The sequence below is a fragment of the Lissotriton vulgaris genome, chromosome 7 (assembly GCF_964263255.1).
Source record: "Lissotriton vulgaris chromosome 7, aLisVul1.2, whole genome shotgun sequence".
NCBI classification, from domain to species: Eukaryota; Metazoa; Chordata; class Amphibia; order Caudata; family Salamandridae; genus Lissotriton; species Lissotriton vulgaris.
Genome location: NC_141695.1, coordinates 517,425,324 through 517,441,311, shown reverse-complemented (window position 1 = coordinate 517,441,311; position 15,988 = coordinate 517,425,324). Strand labels below are relative to the sequence as shown.

At 47.1% G+C, this 15,988-nt stretch overlaps 1 protein-coding gene across 4 annotated transcripts in view; it reads left to right on the top strand.

Annotated features, from left to right (window-relative positions):
* WDR45B (WD repeat domain 45B) overlaps window positions 1-15,988 on the top strand; it is a 523,690-nt gene that overhangs the window by 410,276 nt on the left and 97,426 nt on the right. For all 4 annotated transcript variants that reach the window (XM_086930594.1, XM_086930595.1, XM_086930596.1 and 1 more), the window contains one exon: window positions 6,441-6,526. In XM_086930594.1, coding sequence (XP_086786720.1) covers window positions 6,441-6,526 — 86 coding nt within the window. The remainder of the gene's footprint in view (window positions 1-6,440; window positions 6,527-15,988) is intronic.

The following is a 15,988-nucleotide window of genomic DNA, read 5'->3' as shown; positions in this document are numbered from 1 at the left end:
GTAGTCGCCTATGATTCACAAGTTGAGCAGATTTGGGGGTTTTAACCACCCACCATTTCTGAGACACCCTCCTCTCTGTATAGGACCTCAACATTGAGTGCATTGGTCCTACTAACAGTTCTGGTTAACAAGTGCTCACTTCTGAGTAGAGTGTTTCGCATCCATAAAACAACAGTATTGAAGCACTATGCTCACATGCAGGGCATTGACAGCTAAATGTCCTGCAGACTCAGGTGATGACTTGATGCTTTCAACAAGCTTTGACAAAGTCAACAGGTCTCACCTATGCAAGAGCTATTGGCTTTGCCAATTTGCTTTAGCCATGTTGTATACACCAGCATGGCTTCTGTTCAGCATGGCTAAACATTAGTGGTGTAAAGGAGAATGGTGTGAAATGTAGTAAAGTGGAGTGTTGTGGAGTAGAGTGGATTGCTATGGAGTGGCGTGGAGTTGAGTGTCATTGATCGTCATGATGGGAGTAGGATGTTGTAGAATGGAAGGATGTAAAGTGGAGTAGCGTAGATAGTAGTGGCGTGGAGTTGAATGGCATAGATCAGAGTGCAGTGGCGTAGAGGGTGTCACATAGATTGTAGTAGTCTGTGTAAAGTAGATTTCTTTTTTTGTTTTTTTACCCGAAGGTGTCGGAGCGCATTACATGAGCACCAGTTGCGTTACAGTCAGTCACATTAATTTTGTTAGGCACAAGTAGATTAAGTGATCACAGGATATTGAGCTTCCCTGCCAAGACTCTAATCCAGTTCCCCAGCATCGAGGTCAACCGCTCTAGAGTTGTGTAATTCCTATAAACCTATATTGGATCTGCACGTTTAGACAACATAGACTGGGATTGGTGTCAAGACTGATTCCAGACACCCCCACCGGGTATGTTCGCCTGCATACCAGCTAGCTCACAATGCCACTGTAAAACTCCTCTTACCAAGGAGAGAATATTTCTTGGCAACTATCGAACATGACAACTCCTTCCCAACAGGAATCTTGGAAACTGTACAGTACTTTTCGCTCAGTCACTCATGCTCACTCTGTCTTAGAGAGAAACACAGAATAAATGGGGGACTTTTTCAATAAGAATTTATTGGACCAGCGTCATTCTAGTGTAAAAAAGGTGTGCTGAAACAACCATGAGAAAGAAACCTATGTAGATGATTAACAGCTCCAATAGAGTAAAAAGATGGTAGATTCCTACCATAGTGATAAAACAATGAATACAGGTAGGTATAAAAATACATGAGAGTAATAATGCGTACTACTACGATGCGACCCTAACTAGATGTACCTAAGTATACCTAGCATGTATGTAGGTGTAGAGCCAAGAATCTCTCTAGGATAAAGCCAACCACATTACCTGAAGTGAGAGACTGTGGGACCCCGTCTTGGTCTTGAGATGGACACCTCGGTAGGGATGCCAGACCACTGCAAGCTGGAGTGTCTGCATGCAGGAACCTCAGTGTCTTGCGTCAGTGTGTCAGTATGGAGGTCCTTTTTCTCCTCTCCCTGCCTCAGCAAAGATGTGGTTATTATATACCCAAAGTGGTACCCTCAGTGGATCTACCTTGCTGTGTCATGTCGGACTAGGATGACTGAAGGAATGACCCTGATATGTAGTTATTATGCAGGAGATGGTAGTCCTGCTGAGATTCTAAGAATCCTCATGCATAATGAATGAGGCTCGCTTTTGGAGAAAACCCCATGTTACCGTAACTAGGTAAAATGTCAGTACCAAGAACTGTTATGCAGTGTAATGTCAGGGGAAATATAGGTGAAAGGTCTGGTTACTACCTGAGCCTATATCGGGCCCCTGTATGAAACATAACACTAGAGTGGCGTAGAGCCGAGTAGATTGTTGTGGAGTGGCATACAGTGGAGTTGTGTGTCTTAGATTAGAGTGGAGTAAAATGATATGGAGTGGCGTAGAACGTTGTAGAGTGGAGTAGTGTCGTAGAATAGCATAGAGTTGAGCAGAGTGTCTTAGAGTGAAGTGGGGTTTAATAGAGAAGAGCATCCTATAGTGGAGTGGAGTGGAGTGGAGTGTCATACAGTAGAGTGTCGTAGAGTGGCCTAAGGTGAAGTGGCTTAAAAGGACAGAGTAAATTGGCGTAGATTGCAGTGGCACAACGTGCATTGGTTTTGAGTACGGTGGTGTAGAGCGCATTGGTGTAGAGTCCGGGGACGTAAAGTGAAGTGGTGCAGGATAGAGTTTGGTGACATAGAGTAGATTGTTTTAGAGTAGAGTAGTGCAGGGTAGAGTGCATTGGTACAGAGTAGATTAGAGTGACGATGAGTGGAGTGATGGAGAGTAGAGTGCATTGATGCAGAGTAGAGTGGTTGAGAGTTCAATGGCAGAGAGTGCAGTGGTGTGGTGTAGAGTGCATTGGTGTAGAGCGGTGCAGAGCAGTGACGTAGAGTGCAGTGGTGCAGAGTAGAATACATTGGCATAGAGTAGAGTAACAAATAGTGAAATGGTGTAGAGTGGCATAGCATGCAGTGCAGTAGAGTGCTGTAGAGTATAGTGGCATAGAGTGCAATGATGCAGAGTGGTTAGCGTAAAGTGCAGTGGTGTAAAGTCTATTGGTTTTGAGTAAAGCAGTGTACAGTGCAGTGGTTTAGAGTAGAGTGGCTTAGAGCACAGTGTTGTAGAGTAGAATGGTGCAAAGTAAATTAGAGTGGAGAGGCGGGAATATGTGATGTTATTCCGCGGGATAATATGCTGCATACTATACTCCGCATTTTTTATAACGCAAGTGCATGTACTCCAACCTACCATGACCCCGCAAACATTTACTCCACATATGCCTTTACCACGCATGTCATTACAACGCAAAGGCATGCATGGTGAAGGCATAGACTTTGTAAAAGTACTATGTGTGTGTGTATATATATAATATAGATATATATATACATATATATAAAAACACATATATATTTTGTTAATTTAAATTGAATATATATATATATATATATATATATATATATATATATATATACATATATATATATTTTTTTTTTTTTATTACCCTGTACACCCTACAAAAAAAATCCCACCCTGGTCCCTTTAAATACCCCTGCACCCCATAATCATAACCCACCCTTACTCCGTAAAATACCCCAGCACCCTTAAACAGTAACCCATCCTGACCCTAAAAATACACCCTGCACCCCAAAACCCAAACATAGCCCTTAACCCTAAAAATACCCCTGTACCCCAAACCCATAACTAGCCCTGAACCCTAAAAATACCCCTGTCCCAAAACCCATACCTAGCCCTGAACCCTAAAAATACCCCTGTCCCCCAAAAACCATACCTAGCCCTGAACCCTAAAAATACCCCTGTAACCCAAACCTAGCCCTGAACCCAAAAAACCTGGTACCCCAAACCCATACCTAGCCCTGAACCCCTAAAAATACCCCTGTACCCCAAAACCCAAACCTATCCCTGAACCCTAAAAATACCCCTGTACCCCAAAACCCACCCTCAACCCTAAAAATACCCCAGTACCCCAAACCTAGCCATGAACCCTAAAAATACCCCTGTACCCCAAATCCAGCCCTGAACCCAAAAAATAGCCCTGTACCCCAAACCCAACCCTGAACCCTAAAAATGCCCCTGTACCCCTAAACCCACCCTGAACCCTAAAAATTCCCATGTACCCCAAAACCCAAACCTAGCCCTGAACCCTAAAAATACCCCATACCCCCAAATCCCAAACCTAGCCCTGAACCCTAAAAATACCCCTGTACCCCAAAACCCATACCTAACCCTGACCCCTAAAAATACCCCTGTACCCCAAAACCCATACCTAGACCTCAACCCTAAAAATACCCCTGTACTCCAAAACCCATACCTAGCCCTGAACCCTAAAAATACCCCTGTACCCCAAAACCCATACCTAGCCCTGAACCCTAAAAAAACCCTGTACCCCAAAACCCATACCTAGCCCTAAACCCTAAAAATACCCCTGTATCCCAAAACCCAAACCTATCCCTGAACCCTAAAAATATCCCTGTACCCCAAAACCCAAACCTATCCCTGAACCCTAAAAATACCCATGTACCCCAAACCTAGCCCTGAACCCTAAAAATACCCCTGTACCCCATACCCAAAACCAACCCTGAACCCTAAAAATACCCCTGTACCCCATAACCAAACCTATCCCTGAACCCTAAAAATACCCCTGTACCCCAAACCTAGCCCTGAACCCTAAAAATACCCCTGTACCCCATACCCAAAACCCACCCTGAACCCTAAAAATACCCCTGTACCCCATAACCCAAACCTATCCCTGAAGCCTAAAAATATCCCTGTACCCCATAACCCACCCTGAACCCTAAAAAAATAATAATCTAATAAAATAAATGAGAAAATAATAATAAATATAAAATACCCGTGAACCCCTAAAACATATACCCAACCCTTAAAATACCACTGAATCCCTAAAACATATACCCCAACACCCCCAAACTAAAACCATATACTTACCTTAAAATTAAATATTAAAAACATATGCTTTTACCATTCATGCTTTTACAACGAATTTCGTTGTAAAAGCATGCGTGGTAAAAGTAAATAAGATATAATGCCATGCGTTATAATTGCATTGCGGAATGATGGTAGTTTTGTTGTAAAAGTGTGCGGAGTGACAGTATGCGGGATGAAAGATTCGTTGTAAAGGTGTTTTACCAAGAGGCGTAGAAGGCAGTGGCATAGAGGGCAGTGGCATTGAGTGGAGTGGCGCAGAGTGAAGTGATGCAGAGTGCATTGGTGTAGAGTGCAGTATTATAGAGTGGAGTGGAGTGCTGTAGAGTGCAGTGGTGCATAGTAAAGTCGATTGGGGTACAGTGCACTGGCATAGAGTAGACTGGTACAGAGTAGAGGCGTAGTGTTAAGTAGAGTGGTGCAGTGTAGAGTGTAGTGGCAGAGAGTTCAGTGGCGAAGAGTGCAAGTGTTACAAAGTGGAGTGTCTTAGAATGCAGTGGTGTAGAGGGTTGCAGATTAGAGTAGCACAGAGTGCACTGGAGTAGAGTGGAGTAGTACAGAGTAGAGTTCATTGACGTAGAGTGTAGTGCCATAGAGTGCAGTGTTGCAGAGTGGTGTCGAGTGAATTGGTGCATAGTAGAGTGGAGTCGCCTAGAATGCAGTGGTGTAGAGTGGAGTGGTGCATAGTAGAGTAGAGTGCATTGGCATAGAATAGGGTGGTGTAGAGTCGAGAGGCTTAGAGTGGAGTAGTGCAGAGTAGATTCCTTTGAGGTGGAGTGGTGTAGAGTGGAGTGGGCTAATGTGGAGTATGTATGGTGTGGTAGCGCACTGCCATTACAGACAACACATCTTCAATTGAAAGGATCATTACATTTGCACATACAGTTTTACAGATAAAAGTATACAGCGAACACACAATCACGTATTGTATCGTATTAAATTGTTTCTTCACTGCACTTCAGAATTTCCCAAAAATATGCTCCATTTGTCCTTCTCATATTCTGATATATTCTGCACAGTTCCTTTACAGACATTTACGTTTTCTTGTGTGCTAGAAAAAAATAACAACGTACAGCCTTCCTTCCACCGCACCCAAATTAGCCGGTGTGATTGGCACAAAACAGTCCTCTCATTTTGAAGGCTCTGAAAGAAAAGTAAACACCAAGCTCCTTCGGAACACAGAACCTGACATTTGATCTTTGTCTTTGAATGCATAGAAAATGTGACAAGATAAGAACAAGATTTTATGGCCTGTTTACAGAAATCGAGCTCTGGTGAAAGGATATCGTAAACAGGCTATCACTCATGGAAGGGACGAACTCGAGCTGAACAGCCTAAAACAAATAAAGTCAGCAAATAGAAAGCAAGCAAATATGAGTTCCAAAACACAAAGCCAGTAAGCAATGGGTGGAATATATTCCCAGGGAAGCTTTCTGAATGTCCCCAAGTCATTAGCAATCCAGACAACTGTGCTCTGTGGTAAGCTTTGACCCAAAAAGCACATAGAGCTGGAGAAGAGTAGGTAATATGTTCAGTTTGCCTTTCAAAGACCATTAGAGTTCAGGTATAGTCATTCACATGCCTGCTTAATGTTTCTGATAGCATCGTAGACCAATGCAAAGCCAGTCACTTATCAGCCAAGCCTATGAAAGGCTAACAGGCGGTTGCACAATAAGTCATATACTAAATTCAATAGTTATCATGGTATCGTCACTTCCCTTGCTTGCCTGTGGAAGGTTGATAAGGCTAGGTCCATGTTTGTCAGATGTGTTTTGAGCCCATTAGTCGGAAGTTATGCTAGTATCTCTGAAAGACCCTTCCTAAACTTTTATTTACAAATCAAATGAGATTGTTACTGATGGCTATGCTCTGTATTTGATGAGTTTAAAGCAGTACACAATAGAACGTAAAACTATTTTTTTTCAAGCACATTTTTCTTTTTTTCCAGGGGACCCTTGTACGAATATTTGATACTTCATCTGGGCAGATAATCCAGGAGCTACGAAGAGGGTCGCAAGCTGCAAGTATTTATTGGTAAATAGTGACATTTAGTGCGCTAAGATTAGTATCTTGATTTCTTTGCTTTCAGGGCTGCTTTTCCAGTTAATAAAATTCTAGATTTCTTTCAGTGATTAATGGTTTATCATTTAGAATTGTGCCTTTCATCCTTGCAAATACTTATAGTTGTAATATGATAGTGGGACAATCCCATCTCAGATGAGAGGCACATCGAAGGCGAAATGTCATTATATTATGTTATGGGACCATATTAGCTCAATAAAGATGCTGTAAGGGGTGTGTGGCTTGGATGGCAGAGCTAATGGCTGCCTGATCCTGCCGTTGTGACGTAACGGAGACAACAAAGCCAAATGCTCTGCTAAAGCCCGATGACTCAACCCCACGGAAGGCAGATCCGAGATTCGGAACCCCAGCGCCTTGCAATGCTGCCAGCCCCAAGCAGCTAGGCAAGAACAGAAAAGGAGAAAAGCAACTTAGAGTGCGGCAGTCCGTCGTGAGAGGAAGCAAGATGGCGGCTGTGAATTCGAAACTGATCAGTGTTACAGTGAAGCAGCGCTGAGACGGGAAAAGGGCTCCACAACTGAGTAGTGCTGGGACGGAAAAAGGCTCCACTACCTACACGGACAACAAAAGCTCACCGACCCTGCAATACCCGACATTAACCAACACCCGGTCAGGAGGTGGGAACCTCAAACACATGAGGTGAGCGCGAGCCTGCGATCCGTAGAACAGTGTGCGCCCAGCACGGCAAGGCTGCCGAATGGGAGCAGGGGAGAGAGCAGACGGCCAGACTAAAGCCCTAACCCAAAAGTAAATACCAAGTCTGAAACGCGGGCTCACCCTGCACGACCTAGCGCTACCGGCTGGAAAGCAAAACTGAAACTGGAGCAACCTCCCGCTCAGAATAGCGCGTACAAACAACCCAAAATGGCGCGTCACTAACAAAAGAAGGTCCCCTCTGTACATAAGAGCACCGGCGCTCCAAGCATCGGAAACGTAGCGCCCCAGGTCCCCACACACCCCCAAGCAGCTAGACGCTGGGAAGGGACGAAAATCACGCATGGGACGCGAAGCAGGGTGAGGGGGACAGAAACGCGCCTAAAGCGAACATAACATAAGCGAGTAACAGCAGCGGGCGCACACCTGGGGGCAAAAAACGCGGATATTGAAGCTGCCTAATAACCAAAGGCGAAAACAAAACCGAAAAATGAGGGGTTAACTTAATCAGCGCTGAGGAGGGCGGCCCAGGACTGTAGGAAGAAAATTAAGCGAGTGAGTAACTGTAACGGATGCACATCAAGCGCATGAGGCGGAAACAATCAGGCAGCGCTACTGCTACATTGGGGGGACAAGACTCAAAATAAGAGCGGCCTAACAATCTACAAGACTCCATAGCTCACGACGACACAACCAGGAACAAATAGGGAAACAAGGGGAGCTTGGCAGTCTACGAACGTTGAGAAACAAGGGGAGAGTTCACAGCACCAAGATAACTAAGGTCCACAACACACTGAGTGTCAACAAGCGCTATCACAGAGGCAAAGATCACATGAAAAGGGGGACACACCCTATCAGATCATAGCGTCCAGGCAACTCCCCAGAGAGGCTGTACATGCAAAAACCAGCTGTAACCGAACAAACTGACAACAAATAAGAGCGACAAAGCTCTCATAAAGAACGGGTGATATACAGAGAGGTGCGAGGACAGAAGAGATCCACACAAAAGGACGCACAGTGAGCAACACCAAGTAAGTAGGGCAGATAAGGTAGACAAACATAGCAGGCAAAGCACCATGGCAAACAGAGAAATGAGGCTACAGCAGCAGCAACTGAAGAAGAGCAAAGCTAACCAGGGCCATCGGACTCACCGATCAAACAAAAACTGGATATAAACATCACCCTGGAAATGATTCTAAAGAAATTAGTGGAAGTGCATGATCTGGCGAAAAAACAAAACTCACCACAGACACAATCCAACTAGAGATTGCGGTAGTTACAGCCGACCTAAATTCCGTGAACATTAGACTGACAGCGGCGGTGCAAAAGATCAGCGACGTGGAAGACTATACCCACAACGCGAGCAAAGAAGTGAAGGCAATATCAGAGGTAACATGGGCTCTACAAAAGCAGGCAGCGGAGATGGAAGACAGGAAACGCAGGAGGAACATCCACATACTAGGGATCCCAGAAGGGAGGGGGAGGACGCTGAAGGGTCCTGCTCAACATTCCTCGAAGACCTGATCCCCAAGCTCACCAATCTAAAGTTCACCCGCCAATTCGAGCTAGACAAAGCCAAGCCTACAGAATCCCAGCTTTCAAACCTCCAACGTCCCAAACCGCTTGGCCTATCATATGCAAACCACTAAGATCACAACACACTGAGGACATTTTTAACTATGCACGCATAAACCACCAGATCAACTGGAAGGGCCACAAGATCATCCTCATACAGGACTTCTCTAAACCCACGGTCGACACTAGGCTTTCTAGCCCTACGCCAAAGTCTGACGAGTAAAAAAAATCAAGATAATAGACAAGGGGAAGAAACACTTTTTTACTGACCCAAAAGAACTGGCCTGCTACCTGGACGGCCCAGCAATCCAGACCATGAACACCTCACAGCACAGCAAAGAGAGGACCCTCGCCAGAACCGAAAACCGGGGGGGAGGGAGGCTCCTGAAATATACAGCCTCAAAAAAGAGACGTCAATGCCTCTGCAACATATCTACCTCACAGACACCAGAAACTACCTCAAAACAAGAATTCCCTCGTAAAGACATAACAACTACCTCACGCCTACGGGCGATACTAACAAACACCCAACCACAGCAGACTCAGGAAAGACAGCGTATCCTTTTACTTTGGTTCCCTTGAACACAACACCAAGTATACTCTCGTCAGTCCTTCTGTGCAAGACTGACAATGGACTTTTCAAGTTGACTTACCAGACAACATGTCTCCGGGAGGCAGAATGGCGATCCTGCCGTCGCACCTCCGACATACGAGTTAATTGGGGAGGGGGGCCACACTAGTGTATCTCAGATTTATTTACTCTCTATTTTTCAATCTTTTCTTCTTTCCACACCTTATACGTCACTGCACACGACATTGGAAAAAACCTGCAAATCAAAACATAACTCTAAGGGTCCACACAAGGACACCAGCATACAAGCGACGCCGCAGATCCTTAAGTGTTGGGCACACAGAACCACCACAACACACTACACCAGATGGCTAGTAACAAAACATTCACCCCGACCGCAGACCTTAATATAATATCCTTCAATATCAAGGGCATAAACCACCCTATTAAACGCAGGAAGATAGTGGACTACCTAGCAAAGTCCAAAGGCGATATAATCCTGTTACAGGAAACAAAATTCAGTCAGTTAGGCTATATTTCGATATGATGTGTATCTTAAAAAGCAATACATATACATAAAAACAATAAAAAGAGCCAATGCATAGATAATAAGCATACAATTCATATTACATGTGGCGCGAATAATTTACATAAAAACAGTCTAAAATACATATTAAACAAGATACAATCGCCTAGTAGATCTAATGCGCCATGCCCAACCTAGGAATTTCGCCAATCCACATGCAAACAGGGGCCGCGGGTCCGTTTTCAAATTTCGTAAGGCCTCCTTGTGGGATCTAGTCCCAAGCTCTCTACAGAGTGGTTTCAACCATCTAAGACGGGGAACTACATAGGCCGAGCATTCAAACAGGTGGGGAACTGACTCTGTCCTATTCTCACAAAAAAGGCAGAAGGGGATTGTCTGTGCTGGGACCTTCCACCTGGAAGTCAAATTCCCAACTGGAAGTAGGCCTACGCTAAATTTGAAGTATAGAGCCCTGTCCCAGGGTTTTAAGATAATATCCAGATACGGCTCGCAGAAGTGCACCTCCTTAACCAAAAGGAAATCCACAGTGGTCCTACACAAATTAGCATTACTGTTTCTGCCATCAATCACCCAACTCCAATATAACTTCTTCAAAGCTGACTTGGGCGGGGCAGTTCTAGTATTCCAAGCGTCTTCAAGGCCCAGGTCTGCAAGAAGGCGCTTGACTTCCCTTAACCAGCGGACCTTAGACCAGCCAGGCGTTGATAGAACCTCTTTTAAACCTTCTGCATAGCTGAACATTTCTGGGACTCTCCAGATACGCGCCCACAAGAGAAGAGGACGCAGCCTCACCTGGTCACTAATGGGCAGAGTACCCATATCTAGGAGGAGTGGTAGAGTTGGCGTACTGTAGGGGAGCCCCATTAAGTCCTTATGAAATTTGTTTTCTGAACGGGACAGCTGGTCCACATTCTGTACACCCCAGAGTTCTGCCCCATAAAGAGCTGCACTGACACCTCATGCCCTATAGATGTCAAGTACCGGTGCAATGGTTATGAGGGATGAGGCACGCTGTTCGTTAAGGAGGGCCCCCACCACCCTCTTGTGGGTCAGCAGCATCTTTTGATGATGACATTTCCAACTCATAGAGTCGCAGAGACGAATACCGAGGTAATCGAACTCCTTGACCCTCTCGAGTGGAACTGAGTCTAGGGTAGGTGGTTTGACGGTCTTCTTCGTGGGGTTTAGGACCAGGTACTTGGTCTTCCCTGTGTTAATAGCTAGTCCCCTTGAGTCACAAAAGGACTTAAAGCTAGTTAGAAGACTCTGCAGGCCTGCTGGGGTTTTGGAGATCAGGAGGGTATCATCTGCAAATAAGAGGGTAGGTATTCTCCTGCCAGCCAGGGATGGTGCGTCTGCAGGATGATGTAGCAGGTGCTCCACCACTCCGTTGACATACAACGAAAACAGAGTGGGGGCTAGCACACATCCCTGGCGGACACCTCTATTTACAGGAATTCGTGATGTTTTTTGTCCCTGGTTACCCCACCTGATCTGTGCGAAGTTGTCAGCATGCAGCTTTATCAGCATGCTTAATAAGTATGGGGGACTTCCCAGTGCATCGAGCACACTCCAAAGTTGGCTACGTGGGACCAGGTCAAAGGCAGTCCGTAGATCTATGAATGCAAGGTACAGACTGCCTTTGCCCAGTATAACCACTTTCCAATAAAGCATCAAATGTCGGAATGATTGCTCTATAGTCCCCATACCTGATCTGAAGCCAGCCTGGAAGTCAGAAAGAATATGCTTCTTCTACCCACTGCAAGACCCTTCCTAAAACCACTTTACCTCTCACCTTCTGTGTGGAATCCAAAAGGCTTATAGGGCGATAGTTAACTGGATCGTCCCGACTCCCTTCCTTAAAGATCGGGATGACCTCTGCGCCCTTCCATGAATCCGGGTGAGCTGCACCAGCCAAGCCAGCATTCAGTAAGGAAGCAATAAGTCTCCCCCACTGGGAGGCCGTCAGGGCCCGCTGCCTTATTGGGGACCAGACACTTAATCGCCCCCACCACTTCCTTGGATGTAAACAGGAGTTCCTCATTAAGCTCAATGCAATCTATGGGGTACTGTTCAGTCGGAGTTACCTCAATACCCAGAGCCATTGTGTAGAGCTGGGAGAAGTGGTCAAACCATGTGCCCTCCGCTATATTGCATGTTATAAGCGAATCCACAGGTTTGTCCCTAGCTCTTATTAAGTCCCAAAATCCCTTTGAGTCCTTCCTTGAGCTTGCCACCTTTAGGTCATACCAAAACTGATTCTCCTGCTCAGCCTTGGCCTTAGATATTGCCCTTCTGTAATTACTCCTTGCAATGCTAATCAGGCCTCCATCCTTGGCTTTCACCGCCTTGATTAGATCCCTTTTGGCAGCATGACAGGCAGGGGAGAACCAACCCACATTGCCCTTGGGTCCTCCTCTTACGTTGCCCCTTGTGCCTACAGGAGGAACTAAGAACAGTTCACCTAGGGCGTTGATGGTTTGGGCAAACAAAGCGGGAACCTCATGCTTGCTGAGTGCGGGGGAGTCTAAACGGGGCATGATATTAGACATTATGGATTTTACTTCGAGGATCTTCCCCTCATTGGCAGCAATGGTGTTCCATTTCAGGCGCCTACCACAGTTGGAAGGGCATACTTCGTGTGTTGTTTCCCTACATGTGGGATTGGAGCTGGGGTCACACCCGCCCACAAAGGGGACAGGGACAGAGATAAAGGATTGTGGTCGCTGTCAGTAGACGGTAAAACCACCATATCTAACAAATGGGCCCAAAGTCTATAGTTCAAGAGAATAAAGTCAATTCGTGAGGAATGGCCTACTCTGTTAAACGTATGGGCCCCGGTAGGGTCAGAGTTTGATCTGCCGTTGGTTGCCCTAAGACCATGTTCCAGGCAAAGGGCATTAAGATCAATGGCACTTTGGGTCCAGCTTCTAATTGGGGATAGTGTGAGGGGGGGATACCTCTCCTTGCATCGTCCTCCCGGGTACCCAATATATCCTCCATAGCAAGGGGTTCAAATGTACAATTGAAGTCCCCAACCAGTATGACAAGGGAGTCAGCACCACTAGATCTAAGTTCCTCATCGATGCCCGTAAGGGACAGTGTAGATGTGCCACCCCTTGTTCCTCTGACATATATATTAAAGACTTCGAGCACCCTCCTCCCACGTGGCCCTCTCACTGTTATTCTCTGCAGATCGGGTGATTTGGTGGCTATACACCTGATCGAGAATCCCAGGGAAATACTTGCCCAAATTAGTAGACCGCCAGAGGGGCGGCCCTTCCCACCAGGCGATTGTATTGCAGAAACAAAGTAGGTAGTATAACCCACCTTGTGACGTGGTTCCAAGCACAAAGTTTCCTGAAACAAGCAAATCCCAAAAGATTCAACAAATGAATTCCATTCAGGTATGCCAGTATTCCGTGCAAGACCCGCTATATTCCAACTGACCACCTTCAGGGCTACACCGCCAGCTCCTCCCCGCCCTAGCGCTAATTCGCTCACAAGGGTGTCATGCACAATGCTAAGGGCCTCCTCCGAGACCAAGGATAAAGCTTCCCCCCCCCCCAGGCACCTCTAAGGGGGACCGTGCATGCTCAAGATCTTCAGCACCAACCACAGACAGGTGACCCACAGACATAGCGGGAACGAAAAGTGTACAAGTAGGTGGCCTCACCAGTTCCCCTCTAAGGGTTGAGCTGTCACTTGATATCTCCCCAGATGCCTCAGCATGCTTCTCCCGTAAGGGGCAGCTAGCATGTCAATAGCTATGCTACGGCCGACCCTGGGGCTGATACGGACTATTGCAAAATAGGCTAAATTGGGAGAGATTACCACAAGCCTACCTGCCACCCTGGTCCTCCCACACAGGTGTTCCAACTGGCCTAACTGATAGATTTGGGGGATTAAAGAAGCTGAGGTCACGTGTGCCTATTACTCCACCACTACCTGATGAGCAGTGCTCCCTAGTAGGAAAAGAACCGACATAACTGGCAACCCTTGGGTCCTCAAAATTTAATATGATGCAATCCCCGCTTATGTTTTTTGGTCTAGTGCCGATCCAGCCAACTCTCCTTACATGAATTACCCGCCCATCCCAGGTATCCGGCAAGGGTCTATTTTCTTTAAGCCAGAATAAGGTCTTATTCAGCAATTCCACAAAAGACTCGTGTTTACCTGGACTAAGTTCGGGCACCCCAGTCAGCACTGCCACAAAAGGCTGGCAGTCGGGAGTTAAATAAGCATTTGGGACCATCCCCCCCTTAGAGCCCCTGCCTGACTGCAAGGCATGGGCTGGTACTAGTTTATCTATTTTAGGGGTAGTACTCTCAGGGGCATTACTGGTGGCTGGGGTGTTAGTGCTTGCTCAGCCAGGAGTGCCATTAGCCCTGGGACATGCCGTCTTTTTGGCTGGAATAGTATTAGCCTTAGAGGTCTTCAAATTGACTGCGGCATTAGGTGCCGACGACCCGGGCTTCTTGGCCACCCCTGGGCGAGCCACAGGGTTAGAAGCAGAAACAATCACCACCGGCACCACAGGGGCGGGACCGGCTATAGTATTGGGTATAGAAGTGGGACCTTGTGGGGCTATGGGGGTCGCCCTGCTGTCAGGCCCCCCCCCCCCCCCAGTCCCCTCCTCCCTAATTCTTAACTGCAACTTAATACACGATTTTAGGGAGAAGAAGTTGTCTAGGGTTGTCTGCTCTAATTTATCCATCCGCTCTGACAGTCCTTGGATTCTCTCTAACACAGAGAGAAGTAGTAATTTCATCATTTTCTCTATATTTGCGATGGAGAGAGAGTCTGAGGGTGAAGTCCCTACAGGATCACTAATCTGGTCTGTACAGACATTGGGCACTGGTCCTCCAGGTGGATCCCCCCCCTTCGCTCCCATCAAAGTGCTGGTATCCCGTCCCGCTACCTTTTGGGCACCACCTGACCTAGTTCCAAACCCCCGGGGTCTCTTATATGGTTTGACCAATCTACCTTTCCGTGGGCTAGCCATTCTTTTTCGTTTAATTGGAACTGAATGTATTTGTGCCTGTACTACAAGTGCAGGTAGGAGGGGTATGTCCACATGGGTAGGAGTTATAGCCAGGGACGGTGTGGAGGCAACTGACTCACTAACCGGGGGGTCTGGGGCAGCATTGATTTCAGCTAGATGAGCTTCAGCCGTCAGACTCTCCAACCTATCTATACTAGCTCTTAGAGCGGCCACTCGGGGGTGATCCAGGGGAGGTGAGACAGGGATCAATGGGTCAAGAGGTCGCACTGGGGATGGTACCAAAGCTATCGGACCCAGCGATGACCGTTTATCAACAAGGCGTTCTCGAGAAAGGTGCCGCTCTGTCATAGCGATCTCCTTTTCGATGACAGTAGCCACACGAGTGATAAACTGATCCATGGTGCCGACCATACCCCCCTCTTCTCCCCTACCCCCCCTTCTCAAGTTTTTGCCCTATTGAGTTGCCATTGGCATGGCAGGGTGTGGACACAGTACCTACAGTGAGAATCTTAGTCCTGGAACGGTTGGGGACTAACAAGAATCCTGGGTTCCTTTGCAGCCAATTGACAGTTTTCAAGGGGGGTGGCCCAGCCCAGCCACAAACAGCCCCGGACGGCCACAGACGGCCCGCCCTTTGCCCGGGCTTAGCCCGGCGTCCCGCGCAGCGGGTTTGTGATCTAGTTATATAGGGCGTTTGACGGCAGGGGGGTGGGGCTATCAGGGGGCGTTGACCAGCTGTTTCGGGCCACGCAGGGACTCTTGGTCATCCGAGTCCCTGGAACGCTCCTCGCCTGAAGCCGATGGACTTCCCCCTCGAAGCACCTGGTCCTCGGTAGCACCTTCACACACCACGAAGCGGCACCCGCGGAGCAGGTGAGCGGCACCCGCGGAGCAGGTGCGGCGAGGCGCTGCAGCGGACCCTCCACACAAAGCACCAGGGCAGAACAGGTGTCCCTCACGCAAGTAAGTCCGGTGAGCAAACAGCAGAGTAGCTGAGGAAGATGCCAAAATAGTCTGAGCCAACTGGATAGCGCATACTGCCTGCTCACCAGCAGACAAAAA